A 20,797-nucleotide genomic window follows, 5' to 3' on the forward strand; every position below is an offset into this window, starting at 1 on the left:
AAAAAACGAGATCCGGTCGTGTTTAATCACCTGTTTCACTTTCGTTAATTTGGAATCGCTGAACGTCTTGCGAAAGTGGAAAGTCGACAAAATCGCGTCGAGATGGCCGCAAAAGTGTCTAATTTTATCATCGAGACCCTGTGTGACAACCAAGGCAGTTTGGACTTCACGGCCCTGACTGAAAAACTGAAACAGAAGTTTACAGTTGCACCGTCTGTACTTCACCAGGTTCTTCTTGCGGATGAAGCGAGGATAGCGGTGCATCGCGGCGTCCTGGCCGTAGGCGCGGGGCAAATTTTGAGCCAGGACAGTGTGATTGTAGCCAAAACGCATTTACGGATCTGCCAAAAGAAGCCTAGCGAATGTTCACAGTGTGAGAGTTTGCACCTATGCAAGTTTCATGTGTTGGGGACCTGCGTGTTTGGGTGAGTAAAGATGCTTATTTCGAAAATATGTATTCAGAGTCTTACTAATATATATATATATATATATATATATATATATATATATATATATATATATATACACCATCCTCTTACTGTAATGACTCGCCGCACTCTGCAGTTTACTGTGATATCCCTGTACTTTTTTTTTCCGTCTTCCTGATCGGAGGTTTGAAAACTCCCATTTACCGCATTCCGTGAATGCAATCATTTGATATGCATACATATGTAATAGTTCCTTTGAAATAAATCGGAAAGGTGCAGTTTTATTCACCCTCGTTGCACGTTGTGCTAAAGATTTGAGTAGATTTTGATTCTGTTGAATCCGGGATTTGCAACTTCCGGGTACGTATGATAAACAAGGTGCCACTCTTATTGCAACAAAACAGATTTCAAACAAAACAGCACCGACGAGGAACAGTTGTGGACTTTTTACGTTTATTATCGTGAACACCATATCTTAGACATTTTTTAATAGCAACCACAAGTAACTGAAGTGTATTTTGGGACGTTCATATACTTTTATTAATTTCTTTAGTATTTTGCTAAAGACTCATTGTAGATGTTTTTATCAGTGTAACTTCTAAGTCAGATAACAAAGACAAAGGCATTCCTTTTGGGAGGTCTTGGTGGTTGATGGACCTCTTGACCAATGCACTAGAACCAGAACATCGAATTTGAGTAGTAACGGAGCAGATGGGGGTTTTAAAGGAGAACACCAGTAGTATTAAACAATTTTCTAATCAAGATGCCACTACAAGCCTCAAAGAAATTCGCCACACCCAACAGGTTCAAAGGTTCATTGCAACATGCCTACTGGGTGAGAGACATGGTCCTAGTGCCCACCACAGCACAACATTTCGCGGTTTGATAACACATTTTTGATTAGTACAAAACATACACTGTCAAATAGTGACCAGTGTAAAAGTACAGATTCTTTTTAAGTGTTCAATGACAATATCGTTTAGAAGTTACCTCCCTTTTATTTTTGGATAGAAGTATAGTATGTACACAAATGATTTTCAATTATTTGTTGACAATGTCTTTTAGCATTTAGTTCCTTTATATTCAAATGTGCTGCAGTAACCAGTTGGATGATGGCCTCAGTCTGAGTCACTGCTGCTGCTGCTGCTGCTACTGGACGAATACTGAGGACAAGTTAATAAGCATGTTAATGCATGTAAATCGTGGGCCAACTTGGCATTACAGTGAAACAAGCAAAGTGGACTGACTCCAGAGTATAATATATTTTTAAATGTAGCTTTCACTGTACATGAGGCACACACACCTTACAAATAGTTTCAACTATCACACATGTAAAAAGAATTTAACCAATCTTTATGGATATAAAAATAGTAAAACAATACGAACATATTCGCTATTTAAACAAAACAGATGTCCAGTTTTCCTCTTGGGAAATAATGTAAACGAATCAATTGCGACTCAACTCATTTGACGCCCACTTTTGCTTTAGTTCTTCAGCACAGTGCAGGCTGCACTGCAGTGATTCTCAAAATGTTGTATTGTGGGCTCCCTCTAAGTGGTATTTAATTATCACTGAATTTTTGGACATGTATTTTGCTGAAATAATTACAACATCATTTAATTTAAAACTTACTGTTTTTAAGTACAGGCCCTTTGTATAACATTTAAATACAATCTTAATTTGTTCCCCAATTCCCATTCGATGTTTGTCCAATATATCAAATGTATTGGACAAACATTGAATGAAAATTGTAATTAATCCTTTAATTGAATGATTAGTCAACTAATCGTTTTAAATTAATCATTATGTAAGTACTCTTTTTATTGTTTGTTTTTTCTTCCATACCATATTAATTTTCCAAATGTGTATGATGTTATAGTGGCTACAGCCCGGGGTGGTGGCCGAGCACATTCACTGGGCATCATAAAGTACTTTGCCTCTTTACTTTACACAACCATGAACCCACGGTTCCCTCTTTTGCTCTTCTATCCTGTCACATTGGTGCAAGAGTAGTATCAGCCTCACCTTGCCACCGTATTGGTAATAGCAACCCTGCTTATACAACTTGTGCGCCTTCTTCAGCTTCTTCCCCTTCTTCAACTTCTTATGGGCTTTATGTGCCACCAGCCCTATGGCCATGCCTTTCAGGGCCCCACCAAGCCCCCCGCCAAACCCCCTGTTCAAGGGATACATTGGGTTGACCCCCCCATGGTAGACGTGGCCCTTGTTGAGGGGGTGGCCCTTATAATAATGGTGATAGCCTTTCGGAGCATATGGGTACACACTGGAGTGAACACCTATGACAGGGGCTACCGGATACCCTCCAGGCGCCACTGGGTAGGGGTGAGGTCCCGGACCCCCTACATAAGGTGCCGTAACTGGGGGTGTGTTGGGTTGCATGGCAGGGTTGAAACCCGTTGGATACTGAACTGGCGGGGACTGTTGATTTGGGGGCTGGGGATAGACTCCTGCGGGCGCCAATGGGGGATACGCGGGGTTGTAGCCAGCGGGATTGTAGCCAGGGGGGAAGGCTGGGTTGGATTGACCTGTAAATGGCATACATATATACAAATATACATAGTTAGTCACCATTTTGTACCTCCCAAGAATCATGCTGTATACGTAATTTACCTTGATTTGGCCACATGGTTACACAAAAGGTGCTTTTGTTAGTTCTGGAACAGCATGTAGAAAAATGAATGAGAATAACATTTCACTGTCTTATCAGAATCATGTCCTTGCACATCACTGACGTTGGGCTGAAAGATAGTATCTCTGTAATGGTCATTTTTTAGGACCAAAAACTGCGTTTGTTAAACCATTAACGTTGTATGATTGACACTTTAGATTGGTCAGTAATTTATCAGACTAACCCTCAGTCATTTCCTGTGACCAATAGTATTCATAGTACATTCATAGCTTCAAAAATTGTAAGATTAAATTTAGAAAATAACAGTAAACTAGTCCTTCTCAAATAGAGACACTTTGTGTTTTTTCTGCTTAGACAAACCTTTACATTGTATAAATACTGTAAAAAGTATTAGGTATCAAGTTACATATTAATTTTAAAAGTGGCCAAATACTAAAAAAACAATGCAACATGTAAGAATTATACAAACAATGAAGTCAAATGTAAAAAAAGAAACCTGGTTAAAAACAGTACTAAAAAAATTTTGATCTGCAACACCATTATGAAATATTTTTGCTGACAGCATAAGGAAGAATAAATGGCATGTCAATTTTTGGTGGTAAGCGTCAACACAAACTGCAACAGTCATTATAACCTGAACCTCTAGGCAATTTAACTTTGACTTTTTTGTACAAACACATACAGTATTGTTAGGTAATGTGATTTATATAATGTATAATGTGAGAAGTAATTCCAAAACGTACCTGTTCTTGTTTAGCTTTTAGTAGTTGGTTGTCTTCCGGATTCAAGTAGCAGCAATGGGTGTCAAACAAATATTCCAAGAGGCCGCGCCCAGTCTTTTATCCTCACATGCACAGCGCGTCATGTCTACATGTCAGGGAACGAGTGAATACAAAGTGCCATTTCATTTTTTCTGCGTTCGTCATGACAACTATTGTTTACTTTTAAAGGAGCAGTCGAAATATGCAGATGGTAAATGCATTCAACTGACACTTTATGTGGTACACCTGTACAAGTTTATACAGGGGGTAATGATCCAGACGCAGATATGCTTTTTTTTTTAATTGCAAAAACTTTAATAGAGTAAGAAAAGTATGAACATCAACAAATAATCAAAAACTAGAAGAAACGTACAAAAATAATACTGTACAACATCATCCTTCCTTCCTCCTTCCTCCTTCCTTTATTGTTCTCGCCCCCCTTGATTGGATCTTTGCTAGAAATTCAAACTAATAAAAATCAAAAGATCAAAGAAAAAAGTAAATAACTATACTAGGGGTGCAATAATTGTTTTGTGATGTGTCAATGATGTGACGCCATTGCTAATTGCTATCTCCATAAAATGACGTCATTAAGGAACAATCTTTTTTATTCCATTTCCTCCTTCCTTTATTGTTCTCGCCCCCCTTGATTGGATCTTTGCTAGGAGACGTAGACATGTAAACGTGGTGTGGAACGCAAATCAAAGAAATTGCAAATAGAGAAAGAAGATTTGGCCTGAGTACTGATAGTAAATACAAAACAAATAGTAGAGAATCAAGTTAACATTAGATGCAGGCTACAAAACACCTGATACATTTTCTTTTAAGGTGGATTTAGTTATAAGTCTGGAGTTGACTGAACGCACAACAGAGAGAATTTTGGAATTTTAGCACAAACATGCTAAACGTATGGTAAAATTGGGAATAGTTCCATCTCGACTGACTAGTCACCACAATTAGCATTAGAATTTAAAGTGCTCACGCGTGCATTATATGTAAAGGGTAATTTGCTATGGATAAAACTGTGTTTTTTTGTTGTTGTTTTTATTAAGATTTAAGTGTAAGTATCCACATGTCTTGACCTGGCCACATAATGGAGAGCTGTTGAGGAAATTTGACCTCCAACACCTTTCTGAAAAACAGCTGTTCCAACTGTTACTACAGAATGACCCCTACCTTCTTCCTGAGGTTGGTAGTACCAGCGCATCATGGAAAAATCAACTTTTAGTGCTTTTATCCATGTTACAATGGTAATTACTCACTTTAAACACCCCAAAGTGTTTTGTAACATCACTTCTTTCAATACATGTTTATTATTATTATTATTTTAGAAACAACAGTTATCTTTTCTTAAAAAATAAATAAAAATAAACCTAATAATGAAATAAACCATTTTAAATTGAAACCAAATTATCCCCATTACAAAAGTGTTTAAATATTTAAAGGGACTGTGTGTAAGATTTAGAGCATTTTTCATTAAAATGGAATAAATTAAATGATTGTAAATTTCAATGAATGTGTTCTTAATGACCAACAGTATGTTTTAAATATGATCAGAGGTCTAGTTATCATTAGATTATATTACATGGGGGGTGGCACTTCCCCGGAGGCGGCCATGTTTGTTATAGCTACAGGCAGTGGTAAATGCAGCACCTGCAGTAAACCTTACACACTTTAATACAATAATATTTTATTTGCTTTCAACACAAACCTTTTTATTCACTAATTCCTGATCTAATCAAAAATATAAAGTGTGTATCAAAAAAGTAAATTGTTCAAATAAATAAATAAATAAAAACTTTCTTACCAAGTGATAAACACAGAATATATGATATTTTCAGAAAAATAAAACCAAAGTGTAATAACTGAAATTAATCATATAAAGTCCTGTGCTACTTCACTCATTTGTAAAGTCACTAATTTTAATGCATTTTTATTTTTGGCGCTATGACAGTTTAAAAAAAAAAAACAACAACTTGGGAGTATAAATTGTCTGCACGTCTTGAAGGGGGTGCGGCAGCCACACGTTGAGATGGGGGGCTTTCAATCAACTCATATTTCACAAAAAATGTAATCAGCAATGAGCAAAAGGTTGGATTACATCATGAATATGCATAAATTAACTGTTCAAAGTTTAAAATACCGTATTCCAGTCCCTTTCAGTCTCCAGTACTCTCTAAATTGTTGTCTCCAGTACTCTCTAAATTGGTGTCAAAAGTCTTCTCACGAGTGGAACTATATTGTGTATTTCCTCTAGATATGCTCACACTACAATATGGGCCAAGGTGAAAGTGGTTTGTGTAAGTTCACCTCTGGGTGCCGAAACCTTCACATCTGCAAGATCTACTTCACTGCAGGAATCTGTAAACAAGGTTCATCGTGTTCCAGAATCCATAAAGTTGACGCAAAGGCGCACAAGAGTTTTGAAAAATTCACTCAAGCGATGATTAGGAGTCTTCCTAAAGTCTACAAAAATAAGTGCATCATCACAGACAATCAAAAGAGTCCAGCTACTGCTGCTCCTGGTAGGAAAAAGAATTTCTAAATCATTGTTAGTCTTCACCTTTTGGCCAATATATGTGTTTGTTACGTATTTTCAGAGGTGAGAAGTTCCGCTTCGCCAATTGGTGCAACTAAGCCAGTGAGTGATTCGGACGGAAAGGAAATCTGTCTCTACTTCATCCAAAAAGTCTGCGCCTACAAAGGTAATGAGCACAAGGCTCATACTTCTGTGCGTTGTCTTTTTTTTTATTTAACACAAAACAAAAGGCTTCATATTTTCTCCAGAATTACGCAATGAAAACCTTGCAGGACTGCATGACCTCATGTGATATTATGCCATGTATTATTTGATGTGTTTCTTTTGAAGTTGGCTATGATAAGGACCTTTTGTACTGGCCCAGCTCGACAGCCATAAACACTCTTCAGTCGGTGCTCTGTCTGTGTACTTCATTTATCTCAGGCTTTGCATCAATAAATTACACGCTGAAAATATGGAAATGCACACCGAATGGTGGGCAGCTGTCTACGACAGGCTGATGGAACTATAGTTGCAGCTCTGGTATTGATCTCTGTTTTTATATGGTTGTAATTGGTCACTCGAGCTGCCAATCAAGCGGAATTCCAGCCTGAAGTCTTTAAATAACGATGCCGGGAGTTATGAAGCACACCTGTCTTGAGGCATTTCTGCCCATTCTTTGCAGTAATTCTTAAGCTCCATCAAGTTGGATGGGAGACGTCTTTGCGGAGCCATTTTCAGGTCCCTCCAGAAATTATCCATCGGATTCAAGTCTGGGTTCTGGCCGGGACCCCCCAGAACCTACACAGAGTGGTTCTGAAGACAATCCCTTGAGATCTTGGCTGTGTGCTTTGCATCATTGCCCTGCTAAAAATTGAACATTCGCCCCCGTCTGAGGTCAAGAGCACTTTGGAGCAGGTTTTCATCTAGGATATCTCTGTATGTATATTGCTGCATTCGTGTTTCCTTCTAGCCTGATTAGTCTGCTGGTTACTGCTGCTGAAAAATATCTCCATAGCATGATGCTGCCACCATCATGCTTCAGTGTAGGGACGGTACTGGCCTGGTGATGAGCAGTGACTCTTTTCTCCGAACATGATGCCTGGAAATCACGCCAAGGAATTCAACCTATGGCTCATCAGACTAGAAAATCTTGTTTCTCATGGTTTGAGAGTCATTCAGGTGCCTTTTGGCAAATTCCAGACAAGCTGCCATGTTCCTTTTCCTACTGAGTGACTTTCTTTCTGCCGCTCAATCATACAGACTTGATTGGTGGATTTCGGCAGGGATGAGATGTGTGTCCTTCTGCAAGGCTCTCCTCTCTCCGCAGAGGAACGCTAGAGTGACCAGCTAAGGCTGTTCTCCCCTCATTTTTCAGTTTAGACGGCAGGCCAGCTCTGGCATGCACGGTCAACTGTGGGACCCTATATAGACACGTTTATTCCTTTCCAAATCGTGCCTAATCAATTGAATTTGCCGCAGGTGGACTCCAATTAAGCTGTAGAAACATTTCTCGGATGATCAGTTGAGAAAATGCACCTGAGCACAATTATGAGCTTCATGGTGAAGGCTTTGGCTATTTATTCTATAAATGTGATGGCCCCAAAAATTTCACATTGTCATAATGAGGTGGAGTTTCATTTAATACATTATAAATGAGACTGTAAGATGACAAAATGTGGAAAGAGTGAAGTACTTTCCAAATGCACTCTAAGTAAGGTCTAAGTCCAAGTCAGTCATCTCATCGTGCGTAACTTACAGCACAGCATCAAATTTCAAACGGTAACACTAGGTTAACAGCCTCAGCTTATATATCTTACCATTCTTCTCAATGGGTCTCATTTCCTTTTCGTTTTCAGATGTTTGGGCACAACATTTTCTGGTTCATATGTGTACGTCCCAACATAAATCATCACAACAACCTTCTTACCCTCCAAATCTTCACACATCGGGATCCCCACAAATATGTTTACATTATCACTTTTTAGTCCATTTTTTGTCAACTCTTCATTCCGTTTTTTGTCTGTATCACGTCACACTTTTAGGTTTGTCACCCACCAGGCTCTCACTTAGGAAAAAATGTTTATTTCGTCGAATAAACTAAAACTAGATTTTTGTTTGGTTTTTCATTATTTATTTTTGTGTCATTGTTAAATATTTCACTTGACACATTTGGAATTTTCTGAAATTAGTTCACACAAGGGATTTAAAGTCATTTGGTAAGTTAAGAAAAGAAAAATAAAACACAACAGCCAGTAATAGCCAGGCGGTGGTGTTAGCAGCACATGAAGCTACAAGAAATGAAACCTTACTCAAACCAAACCAATTATTCAAAGGAAAATACCTGGCACAAACCAAAATGCTAACACGCTATACACATACAAGGCAGCACTGTATAACATGCCTGAAGAAAAGAATTAACATCAGCTAGCATGTTATCAACAGTCACAAGTTGTTGGATTATCAAATAAACTCATTTTGGCCATATCACAAATGACAACATTAGGAAGTACAATTTACAAATACTAGTGGGCCAGATTTCAGAGAGAGGCAGAACACCGACTGACTGCTCTCAATTGAAACCACACCATGCTTCTCGCTACAAAATGTAATATAAACAGCAGCCAGAGGAGGCGCCAAAAAACGAAGCTCAAGTCAAACAAAGCACAAACGAACTGTTAAAGGACACATTATTATTTCGGGTGCGGCCCGGTAACCGTAAATCCATGGACCAGTATCGGGCCGCGGACCGGTGGTTGGGGACCACTGATGTAAAGCATGATAATGCCTCCCAGTGGACATTGCCATTTGCACTCAATGCCCAACTGCATGCACTTACATGAAATTTAATTGACACATAGGAGCCTTGCAGCTCAGGGTTAAGGACCTTACTTTAAAAAAAAAAAAATTGCCTACATCTGGGTGCGTAACATCCGCGGACGAATAAGGCAACTGCTTCTATCATTGCATTGTTGATGTCATACACCTGGTTCCCAAGATATACACTTGCCTTGTTTACTGTCACCTGTTTACATTGGTTGGAATCTTTGGTCTTGATTAAAGGAAAAAAAAAAACATGTATTTTCTCCCACAGAAAAATGTGTCCATGTCCACTGGCACTTGCCTTATAGATGGCAGGTTTTGGACAAAGACGGCGTGACCTGGAATGACTTGTCCGATATGGAAAATATTGAGGTGGCCTATTGTGACCCAGCTAGAGTGTCAAGCGGCGCAGACCAGGCATCGGATTATGTGTGGCTTGCAAAATTAAGAAATGTATTCGTCACAAGGTTTGTATAGCACATTAAAATGTTTAATCAAGAATAGGGCGAAACTCAAATTGCAGGAACTGACTTGGAAAGCAAGATTGCTACTGCATTGGTCAGCATTGTCATGACACAATGTTAACTTTTTGCATAAAATGTGGGTTGCGCTGATTTAATTGATCTTTATTGATAATGTCGTGAACTGTAAAGTAGCAGGCGTTTGTTGTTTCACGGGCCCATGTTTCACACAGATTTCGGAAAGAATTTTGAAAGCTTTTTAATGTGTACCGTAAAACAAGGGCTCGCATCTTTAGAAAAATGTGATGAAACATTCATCATTTCTAGGAATTTTGGACTTTACAAAAACCTATGATCATTAACGTCCAGAAAATTTAAGTTGACCTTTTGTATGGTCGTCATTAAGCAGCAATATAAAGTCATATAACTAGACAGAGCCTTGGAATGTTCTTTATTTGATCTTCTCTTATCATGATAGTGACCACATAAATACGTTTGTAATTTGATCCAAGTATGATACTTTGAATTTGGAGTGTGTGTGACACAGCTAAATTATCAATAAATAGGAAAGCTTCTCTGAAATGTCAAAAACGGATTATTGTGTTGAAAACGGACCTTTTTACATGCAGGTTATTTCATTTAATCTGCTTGTGTAGGTGTTACTAACGAAGAGAAGGCCTGTATGTACAATATTCTCTTTTTTCTTTTCAGCCAACCCCAACTGACAACCCCGACAGTTGACTTCATTGCGATGACTTGCAATGGCTCTCCTGTGCGTCGCCTCTCCACACCTTCCTCCGTAAAAAAGGCCCCTCACTTTATTCTGACTACACACTGGCTCTGGTACTGGGTGGATGACGTTGGCAATTGGCAGGAATTTGGACAGGTTCGAAGCAAGTGGTCTAATTCCAATTCCAATTTTACTTTTCCCCATTGGAAACAGTGTGAATTAGTGCCGGTTCGACACTCATCTATCGTCACCATAATACCGTTTACAGTACAATACAGTAGACAGTGTTAAATATTAAATTTGATGATTGTTTAAAAAAAAAACAACTTTAAAATACAGCAATGATAAATAAATAATAAATAAATATAAATATAGTAACGCCAAGTGATTTCTTGTCCTTCCACAGCATGATTTTATTTTATTTTGCTTCGGTTGTTGTTTTTATACACTGTTGCTGCGGGAGAGTCACGAGTTGCAACTCCATACCAAAAATACAACTTTGTTCTGAAATCAGATTCAACCGGCAATTCAGGGCTCTAAATTAATTACGATGGCAATTCATTGTACTATGCCCGATGCCAATGTCTAGGCAGCCCCTAGAATGAATTAGCCGCTAGCTAGAAATGCTCAAGTGCTCTATGCTGGCTATTGAGAACAGTCAGATTACCTTTCAAAGGCTAGTTAATAGAAACAAATTACACGCTTTGACAAGGTCCAAGATTTTAATTTCCCAGCAGCCAAAAAGTTAAAATTGTAATTGGTGTATGAATAAATGAGGGATAAGTAGGCCGTGCATCATTGCTAACATGTTTTGTATCCGACTAGCTAGTAAGTGCAAAGCTCTCAACATTCAAGCCGGAGATCCTCTCCTCAAACAACTTTTCTTTATTTAAATGCATATATCAACTAATAAAAGTCAAAAATACACCATAATATTATCCACCAGGACGAAAACAAACAGAAGAATGACTTACATACAGCCATGTGGTTTACAATGTTGTCGTTATGATATCCGGACGTTTTTTTTTTTTTGTTTTTTATTGTCTGTGTGACAATATTATTGCATGTTTGGTTTAATTCTTGTTGTCCCTTTTGTGTCTTCTCAGAGCAAGGTTAACACGCCAGCCTCGCTCACTTCCCAAATGCTTGAGTATAGTTTCTTGGTAGACCAAAAGACAGATCTGACTTTCACCGCTGGCCAACAGCAATACGTGATCTACTTCAGAAATAAAGTGGGAACTCAGCAGCTGTATCAGGAAAACATCAAATATTCAACCAAGCGAGAGGTCCGAAGGAGACCTCGCTTTGTGTCCTCCAATGATTTGGAGGTCATGAAGAAAAGGTAGGTTGATTGGTCATCACCCGAACTCTGAGCAACTGCAATGTCATTTCCAGTTTGTGCCAAAATGGCCGCCCCTTGAGATGGATAAAAACAGGTGGACTTATCTGCCTAATTCACTTTACACACATGCAATTATCAATCACATAACCTTGTTTGGACTACTAGGCTGACATAGAAGATAATATTGTAAAGTTTATTTTTATTCACCACACAGCTCCAGGGCTTTCACGGCAGCATACCCTCCGCATTGGGACAAGAATGCCATGCCAGATATTGGATACAAGGTTGTTTTTTAATTATTCAACTTTTACTTGCTTGACATTTTATGATTCTTTTCTGAACTCATTTAACTCTTCAATTGTCTCTTGTCAGCTCGTGCCTCTTCCCAAATCTGATGAATATAACAAAATTGAATGTTTGTTCAAAGCAACAATGCCAAAGAGTACAATCCAGAGTATCAGGAGAATCCAAAACCCTTCTCTGTGGACACGCTTTCAGTTGTAAATCACACACCGGGCTACAAAATGTAAATAATACCTGAGTAGTTGTAAATTACATTCTTAAACACATTTTTTGCCTGTGCGCATTTAGGCAGAGAGATCAGATGGCAAAGAGGAATGGAGGAAAGCCTGTGACTGAGCTGTCCTTGTTCCATGGGACAAATGAGAACTTGATAGCAGCCATCTGTGAGCAAAACTTTGACTGGAGGATGAGCGGCGTCCATGGCACCGCCTTCGGCAAAGGTACCGCAGATCAAAGCATTTAAAGATGGTATACTGTTTCCAGAGGTGGGAAACTTTTTTTTTTTCCCCCCCGCTGGTCCACCATCCCTCATTCATCAGAGGCCGTCTGTGTATTTTTGCCCTACCTTCCGCAACCGCTAGAGGGCAATATTTGACTTTTTTTCTGGTTCATCGTTCGTCAGGCTCAGTTCTACTTCTGTATGCATCCATAAGACTGCACTCATAATAATTCTCTTTTCTGTTTATGTACTTACACTTAATGAAAATTGCAATCCACATTTTTAATCCGCGTTTTTTTATTTTATTATTATTATTTTTTTTTTTTTTTTTTTTTAGCATTCCCGTCACTCCCCGATCCGTAGGCAAAACGGGCGTCCGAAGTGCCCACCTCTGCCTGTTTACTGTCTGAAAAGTAGTTGTTGACTGGCAGTGTAGGCGAGCATGAATGTTTGATTACCGACCTGACCAAATTGTCTTTACAGGAAGCTACTTTGCCAAACAGGCTTCTTACTCAAACCGCTATGCTGCATCCAGTGGTGTGAAAAAGAGTATGTTTGTGGCCCTGGTCCTGGTAGGTGACTACATCAAGGGAAGCAGCCAAAACACCCGTCCACCAGCCAAAGGAACGGGCATCACACTTTATGATAGCTGTGTCGATAATGAGAAAACCCCCAATATTTTTGTCATCTTTGAAAGTCATCAAATATATCCAGAGTACATTATTGACTACTCTGAATAGTGATAGAAGTTGTTCCTTTAAGTCATCGGGGAGGTTTCTAAAGGCTGCCTTCATTTTAACTGCGCAAACAATGACGTTACAGTACATCTAAAAGCATAATAGATGTTGTTTCATTGCAGCATTAACATGTTTTGAGTGACTGTAAACGTGAATCACATCACAAGTTAGCTTTTCATTTTGTCACATTCTTAAAGGGCCCATATAACATTTTAAGCTTTACGGTTAAATGAATGATGAAATCTTACTTTTTTGCTTTTTCTTTTTTAGTCCAAATACATGCAGTTGATATTTTCATGATTATATTGTAAAAGCACAGCAAAAGCTCAAAACACATCTCATTTCATTCTTTTCAAGCCGGCTGAAATAAGAACACATCGCATGCTCTGTTGAGCATTTTAAATTTAAAGCTCCACTGGGTCATGTCTGTACATGCTGGGAAAATCAAAAGAGTTTTTAAATTGTTGAAGTGAAATGACTTTGACTTTTTGTTGTTACATGAGTTATTTTTAATGATACATATCCAAATAAAACAGTTATAGTAACAAGTTTGCCATTTTTCATGTCAATAAATAACTATAACAGGAAATGGGTGAGTTTTTTTTTTTTTTTTTTTTTAAATAATGTTCATCCAGTATACAAGTTAACCAGGTGTTGGTGAGACATATAGTACCATTTGAATGTGTGCATCTGGCATATTCCCTTTTTCCACTTGATTCCCAAATACATTTACTTGTAGACCTAAGACCTCATAAGTACTATTTTTGACATGAGCTTGGGTATAGCTGAGAGTACAGGTCACTTGCACAAACCAAGCATAAAGCAAAAAGGAATTTTCTGTCGGGTCTCGTGACAGTGGCAGCAGCAATAGCAGCTGGTTTATTAATAACCAGATTACCAGCATATAGAATCTCAAATATTTCGATTTATGTCATGCTGGAGGTTGCAGCTCCGAAATGCCGCATACCCAGCACATGACTTTTCTCGGATGTCATCTCTTCTATCGTCTTGTGATCTTGACAAAAATTCCATTTTTGGGTCCCAGGGTGCTTGACGACTTCAACTCGATTGGAATCTCGGGAGGGAAGAAAAGAACCCTAAAGCATTCCGTTCAATTTAAGACAACAAAAGCAGATTCACGTGAAATGACACAACCCACCTTTGTCTCAGAGCAGGTTATGACGTTGAACTTCTGAAAGAGACAGACCAAAGCCATCTTGATCTCCAGTTGGGCGAGCCTCATGCCCACGCAGTTGCGAGGCCCGGCCCCGAAAGGCAGGTACACAAATGCGTGCCTACTGGCTTTTGCCTCAGGGGTAAATCTAGGAGAGAGATGCGTTACTTACGTTTGACGTCCTGAATTTATTAAAACTTCGGTTATCCGTGAGTCATTCGCCAAAATAGCACATAAATTCATCAATTTGAGCTGGACAATCCAATTTCGTCAATTTCAAAAGTAAACCTTAAAAAATGACACCTAAAATGTATTTAATGTCACATTTAAACAAGTTAAAGGTATAAATGTTACTTTTACGCAAACTGATTTAAAATAAGTATGCCAGTGTTGCTTGAAGGAACATCAGGGGGTACTTGAGATTTTAAATCAAACAAATATGCAAACCTCCTTCAAAAATAATTATTGAATTGTTTCAGGAAAATATAAGTTCATAAAAGTAATTGTATGTTCAGTAGGTTACTCAATGTAATTTACGTATTGTAAATAGCCAGATTCTTTCGCATACGAGAATGGTGCGACACAACTTGATGAGCCATCTCTCGTTAGCTGTCAAGTAAATTATTTATTTTTGCGAACACATCTCTAGTATGATCCCAAAAGAAGACACTAGTCTGCCCTTCGGAAGTGCAGTACCACTTTTGGTGTTGTGGATTTTTATGCAGACTTAGTGCTCCCTCTTCTGGTTCCTTTGAAATATTGTTTATCTCATTAGACGACGTGAGTTATCCAATGTGGAAGCAAGACAACAGGCTCATATTCGTGGATTGTCGATCTTATTTTGTTTTGCCTCGGACTAGAATTCTCCGTAAGTACAAAAGATGTCAAAATTACGACACTGTTCATTTCTTTTGTTTATTGTTAGAGACATTGGAAATATAATATTGATTTCATCGGGTAACTTGTTAGCTCGAGAGGTGCAATGTATCGTTAGCTGATTGCGTGTTTAATTTTTCTAGTTTGATGGCGACCTAAAGAGGGTCATGGTCGAAGACCATTGTTCAAATAAAGCAGACCAAAAGGAAAGAAAGTTTGGTTGTTTGAAACGTCGTTATCCAGCCGTCTAGCTGCGGAGTGAGGACGGCATAAACACTAAGTTGAATATTTTTTGTGGACAAATAGTTTTCATTATTTATTTTTGAGAACAGGTCTGACACTTCGTATTCATTTTTTATGTCGAAAATTTTTAATAATAGTTTGTTTGTTTTAATCACAGATCTCTTCTATGATCCAAAAAAACAACACTTTAGGTTGAACATTTTTTTTTGGATACCAAAACAAATTATGTTTGAGAGAGTCTAAAGTTAAATAAATCGGGCACTGATGGCATGTTTTAGGTCTTTTTTTTTTCAACCCAAAAATGCTTTGCACTGATTAAGGGGTACTTGGCTGAAAAGATACTTCATGGGGGTACATCACAAAAAAAAAAAAAAAAAAAAAAAAGGTTGAGAACCACCGGAGTATACTATCGCACTACTGTACATCAGCAATGTCAAACTATTTCCTACCAAATGTATTTTTTTATTAAAGCAAACCTTTGTTGGCTTTATTACGTCAATTTAACAGAAAACTATTAAGGTCAGGTCCAAATAGACCGATAAATATAGATTTTAGTTTTTGACCAGATTGCCCAGTCCTATAATCAATATAAAATAAAGTGATAATAGTATTGTGCATCCATAGTATAGTCATTCCATTTTGGAAGTAAATTGGCAATCTGCTTACCTCTCGGGGATGAACTTGTCAGGCTCGGGCCAGTGCTCCGGGTCATAGTGAAGGAAACCCGCTGGGATTTCCAACAAGGCTCCTTTCGGGAGGCGCACTCCGTTGACCACGCAGTCCTGCTCAATTTCTCGTGAAAACCTTGTCCGTCAATGAAAAAACTGCATTTTTGTTCCACCTTTTCTCGCTGTATTAATTTAGCCTTGTGTTGCCGACTATCATTGTTATTCTCATTACCTGAATCCAGGAGGATAGAGCCGCAATGCTTCACATACAACCATATCTAAATATTTCAGCTCCTGGACGTTAGTGTAGTCAGGAAAATCCTACAGTGACAGTAAACGCGGTGAATTGCCAGACTTTAAGCATGAGGATAAACGCAAACAAGGCAACGCGCTCACATGTTTGCTGAAGAAATCGTCCACCTCCTCCTGGACACGGCACTGACACTCTGGATGGATGGCCAGCAGGTAGCAGGTGAAGGCCAGCGTACTGCTACTTGTCTCGTGGCCAGCCAGCAGGAAGACGAAAGCTTGGCCCACAATTTCGTCTTCCGTTATCAACTTTTTGGACGGGCGCCGGGAGGACGACTCCGGAATGTGAAGACTTGACTCTTGACCGCTATGATTGGACTGAGCGCTGTGGATCGCCGCATCAGAGGCTTCCAAAGACACATCCTCCTTACTGCTGCGCGCATCCAACATCAGCTGCAGGAAATCTCGCCGCCTCTACATTTTCACAAGGAATTTGTGCCAAAATGTTCATAACGGCATAAAAGAATTGTGTAAGGGGAAAAAAAAACCAAACTCCGACCTGCTCTGGAGGCTGCTGCTCCCGCTGTCCAATGATCCCCTGAATGCTGTTGATGAAGAACTCATTCATTTGGCGCCGACGTTTGTTGGGGATGATTCCCACCAGTGGAGCCATGATGTGCGGAAAAGCAACTGCACAAATTCAGAAATTTGCAAAATTTTGAATGGCAAGCCTCATATACTGCTGGGATGGAATCTTCATCGTTTATTATTGTGTGCACCGTAAATAGCAAACAGTGCGTTTAACGCCTTAATCTGCCTTGTGTGATGTCACATCAGTTTGTGCTAGGCAAGTACACTAGTCCATATGATTTGGGAGGCTCACGTGCCGGCGGTTCATGTTGAATAACTAAAGTCCTGAATACAGTTGTTAGAGTTACATGGGCTCCTAATGTAAATGGACTTTCACTTATACAGCGCTTTTCCTAATGTGTGCTGCAGTGTTCAACTTTTTTTGTGCCAAAGTAAAAAGAAAACACTGGACTTATTGGGTGGAAAAACAGGCTGTCCTTACTGAAAAACAGCATGAAGGGCCTGAAGAAAGAAAAGGAGAAGAACATCTGAGCATGGCGGACAAATGGGTCATCTGGGTTGTTTTGAGAGTCCACCTGAGTTGCAAAGGCCACGCTGCCTATTACGTCCATTGTGAAGCAGCCGAAGCACCTACAATGAAAATGGGAGAGGGATACACTTTTATCGGCTGAGGTGCCCGTCTTCTATTGTGTATGAAAATTACATTCACCGGTGAATGTCGAAGGCTTCCCCCGACTCTGCATAGACATGCAAGTTTTTCATCAAAGCATTTGTGGCTGTTTGGATGAGTGGAACCATCTACTGAAACATAAAAGACTTGTCATGGCAAATGAATTCATCAACAATATAGAAAAATATATTTACATATTCATTCTACATATCCTTTTTTTTTTTTTACCCCTGTGACCCTGTGTGTGAAATCTTCATTTGATTCCATATTGGAAAATGTTTGTTGATGACTTATTGAAGAAGGTATGGCCCGTACCTAATAAATACTTCATAACAAACAAGGTTAAGGAAATTTCTTTTGAATGATTAAATACATTTCTATCTAGCTAAAAGTTATATGGGTAAAAGATTAAAAAAAATATATAAATGTGAGCTGTATTTTTTTGTCATAAATGCTCAGAAACTGTAGTTCTTTTGACATTGTCCATCTGTAAATTTATTTTGGCAGAAATTATGTGATTTTGTTCACAATACTATTGAAAAGGATGTCATGATAGCCTGGAAAAATGTATTGTTTGTTGTGGAATATAATGGAGTAAAAAGAAACTTAGTATTTGTTCATTTTATTACTATTTTGTGAAAATATCACATGTTTTGAGGTGTTTTATAACAAGATTATACAATACACTCTGACAACTAGATGTTTGGACAATAAGAAGGCTAAAAAAAAACAGGTTGTCTCCGTATTATATAGTTCTAATCCATTTTGCTTCATAATCATAAATTTCTTAGTCTGTATTGGAATCATTGCAATGGAGGGGAAAAAAAGACCCTCACCTCTTTCATTCTGGCAGCACTGAAAGATGGGGTCAGAATACTCCGGACTCTTTTCCACTGCTCATTCTTCAACATGAGAAGACAATCGCTCATTGGTTTGTTGGAAAAACGGTTAGTCTAAACAATCGAGGGAACAAGATTGCATTAATTAAATTTGATGACTGAATAAAATTACACATACGTGTATTCACCACACAATATACTCTGGTCCTAACCATCTGAGATAGGGCTCAGTTCTGTTCCATACCAATCTACTACCACCACAGTGAATACATTCTTAAATTAATACTCTATACGATAGAGCTAATCAAAGCAATGACCTCTCTTTTTCAGGAAAAAAAAGCAAACTAACACACTACTTTTTATTTGTGCTGGTGTACATATTGTAATTTTTGTGACCGACAGTTGAAAAACACCAGCTAAGATGAACTCAGAAAAGAATTGAGTGAAGCAAGTACATTTTGAATTTGAGAGGGATTTGAAAGGGATTTTCTTCAGGTGCTTACCATTCTGTTGGGAAAGGTGCTGAACTCCCTCACCATCACTTGTCTGAGCATGTCGGGGTCTGCCACGATCACCACTGCTCTTCTTCCCAAATAATACCTGAAACGCAGCAAGTAGAAAGTGGAGGCTCAGATAATAACACCAAACTATGGACGCCATTACTGTATGTCAGAGTCGATGCTCTTATTTGGTAACTACCCGCAAACGCGACCATATGTCTTTATGAGATTGGACATGGGATGGAAAAAACCCTGAAATGACAATAGAACAAAGTGTTAAGGGATTATAAAAGTTATATTCAAACACATTCATATTTAATGTACATTTGTTTTTGTCGTTTGAAGCAAAAAATAGACAACCGGTGACCACGAATGGCAGCAAGCCTCCTTCAATATTTTGTTCTAAGTAATACAATCAAAATATTTTCAAGTTTACCAATCACATTCAAACACTTTCAGTTTTGCATTTACAATTGTTCGGTCCAAACTTACCTGACGAAACAAGAATAGATTGCCAAAGAAGGGGATTGGTTTTGGATGTTTAATTCCATATCGAGTGAGGACATAAAAGGGGTGAACTGAATACCTGTGAAACAAAAACAAAAATAAATGACTCGAAATATTCTCTTAGAGATACACTGACATATTTTTTCCTGATTTTCATTAAGTGGCTCATTAATTTTAAGTTGATATGATCGTGACGGCAATCAGGATGTCAAAACCATGCTCACCAGTAAAGTAGAGTCAGGAAGATGACGCCAAGGGTCAGAGACAATCCAATGTTCTCCATTCGGAATATATTCAGAAAGTCAAATATGTCCTCCATGAGGCAATCATTAAAGAAAGGTAAGTTCTCCAACACAAGCAGCCAGTCAATGATTCTAAAATTTAACAGACTTTGTCTTCAACAGCCATTTTATAATGTCAAACAAAAATAGAAGACTAGTGGTTTTGTAAAACATAATTGAGAAAACATATTCACAACACAGCTGTAGATATTGTTTAAGGTACGCACAATATAAAATAAGGCGTTTACTACAAAAACAACAACAACAATAATAATAATAATAATAACAATGATAGCCACTACGTTAATAATTATAATGAATACGAAAAGCATACCTCTCTGACAATGTCAACCAAAATAGAGTTTTGGAAAGGCAGATGCCGCTGTTACCGCTCCTGTTCAGAACCCATTCGATTGTGCCTGAGACCCTGAGTTTGACAACTTGCAAGAAATCATTCGCTGGAATGAAAACATCTCCATCGGTAATGACATGAACTGGTGCTTTTCTACAGATTAGATCAGATTAGAACCGGTGCCTCTCTGCCCAAATTTGCGGACTGAATTTTTAAATGTAGTCAAAATCCGAGTTTTACATAATAATAATGTATTTATGTCCATTTGCCAGTCGCATCGAGTCTTCTTCGGGTTGTTATTGGCTCGCCAGAGAACGGCGAGAAATGAAAACCACTGCCATCTAGTGTCAAGTTAGAAAAATGTTTCTGTGGGTTTTTAATTGCAGCCAGTAGAAATAATACAAACGTATAAGAAATTACATAATAATAATCACACTTTTGTCGCGCGATAGCGTGAAACGATTTTCAGACTTTTCGCTCTTTTTCCTAAGTAAAATAAAAAGTAGTAAAATAAAAAGGACATCCATTAAAATTTCAGGTAAAAGCTGAAAGTAGATTCGTGCTGTGATCATAATAGTGTGCCATTTGATTGAAAAGCTGGAGATTATGCGGAGCGAATAGAACATATACAGTAAACACTAAAATATAGCCTGT

The 20,797-nt window shown here is 38.4% G+C and overlaps 3 protein-coding genes across 5 annotated transcripts; 1 reads left to right on the plus strand and 2 right to left on the minus strand.

Moving 5' to 3' along the window:
• Nucleotides 1-14: 14 nt before the first annotated feature.
• On the plus strand, nt 15-13,782 carry parp12a (poly (ADP-ribose) polymerase family, member 12a). The gene is made up of 11 exons (XM_088418041.1): nt 15-425; nt 4,893-5,028; nt 6,098-6,365; nt 6,441-6,545; nt 9,453-9,648; nt 10,354-10,528; nt 11,479-11,714; nt 11,929-11,998; nt 12,087-12,214; nt 12,306-12,457; nt 12,940-13,782. The coding sequence occupies exons 1-11, from the start codon at nt 103-105 to the stop codon at nt 13,194-13,196; spliced, it is 2,046 nt and encodes a 681-aa protein (XP_088274167.1). The 5' UTR covers nt 15-102; the 3' UTR covers nt 13,197-13,782.
• Nucleotides 865-3,918, minus strand: LOC148422089 (uncharacterized). 2 transcript variants are annotated; one of them, XM_088418048.1, is made up of 4 exons: nt 3,823-3,918; nt 3,061-3,104; nt 2,455-2,975; nt 865-1,591 (listed from the first exon to the last, which is right to left on the minus strand). In XM_088418048.1, the coding sequence occupies exons 2-4, from the start codon at nt 3,074-3,076 to the stop codon at nt 1,547-1,549; spliced, it is 582 nt and encodes a 193-aa protein (XP_088274174.1). In that variant the 5' UTR covers nt 3,077-3,104; nt 3,823-3,918; the 3' UTR covers nt 865-1,546. The 2 variants fall into 2 exon arrangements, with proteins under 2 accessions (XP_088274174.1, XP_088274173.1); XM_088418047.1 differs by lacking the exon at nt 865-1,591 and having other exon boundaries at nt 1,598-2,975.
• tbxas1 (thromboxane A synthase 1 (platelet)) lies at nt 13,701-20,453 on the minus strand. 2 transcript variants are annotated; one of them, XM_088418044.1, is made up of 14 exons: nt 20,126-20,453; nt 19,735-19,823; nt 19,496-19,589; nt 19,203-19,255; nt 19,007-19,103; nt 18,501-18,617; nt 17,704-17,792; nt 17,476-17,624; nt 16,963-17,093; nt 16,551-16,877; nt 16,387-16,475; nt 16,153-16,290; nt 14,353-14,515; nt 13,701-14,268 (listed from the first exon to the last, which is right to left on the minus strand). In XM_088418044.1, the coding sequence occupies exons 2-14, from the start codon at nt 19,791-19,793 to the stop codon at nt 14,194-14,196; spliced, it is 1,581 nt and encodes a 526-aa protein (XP_088274170.1). In that variant the 5' UTR covers nt 19,794-19,823; nt 20,126-20,453; the 3' UTR covers nt 13,701-14,193. The 2 variants fall into 2 exon arrangements, with proteins under 2 accessions (XP_088274170.1, XP_088274169.1); XM_088418043.1 differs by having other exon boundaries at nt 19,735-19,884; nt 20,126-20,452.
• Between the last annotated feature and the right edge of the window lie 344 nt (nt 20,454-20,797).

The sequence above is a fragment of the Hippichthys cyanospilos genome, chromosome 6 (genome assembly GCF_059441005.1).
Source record: "Hippichthys cyanospilos isolate Australia breed blue-spotted pipefish chromosome 6, RoL_Hcya_1.0, whole genome shotgun sequence".
NCBI lineage: Eukaryota > Metazoa > Chordata > Actinopteri > Syngnathiformes > Syngnathidae > Hippichthys > Hippichthys cyanospilos.

What these genes read in the sequence shown, in the direction of transcription:
- tbxas1 (XM_088418043.1), bottom strand. Translation starts at nt 19,829, where the DNA reads ATGGAGGACATATTTGACTTTCTGAATATATTCCGAATGGAGAACATT. An exon ending in GAAGCCTTCGACATTCACCG is followed by an intron (nt 17,625 to 17,703) that starts GTGAATGTAATT and finishes TTTTCATTGTAG; the next exon opens with GTGCTTCGGCTGCTTCACAA. An exon ending in TAACCTGCTCTGAGACAAAG is followed by an intron (nt 14,269 to 14,352) that starts GTGGGTTGTGTC and finishes TTCCCTCCCGAG; the next exon opens with ATTCCAATCGAGTTGAAGTC.
- parp12a (XM_088418041.1), top strand. Translation starts at nt 103, where the DNA reads ATGGCCGCAAAAGTGTCTAATTTTATCATCGAGACCCTGTGTGACAAC. An exon ending in TCCAGCTACTGCTGCTCCTG is followed by an intron (nt 6,366 to 6,440) that starts GTAGGAAAAAGA and finishes ACGTATTTTCAG; the next exon opens with AGGTGAGAAGTTCCGCTTCG. An exon ending in TTGGAGGTCATGAAGAAAAG is followed by an intron (nt 11,715 to 11,928) that starts GTAGGTTGATTG and finishes TTCACCACACAG; the next exon opens with CTCCAGGGCTTTCACGGCAG.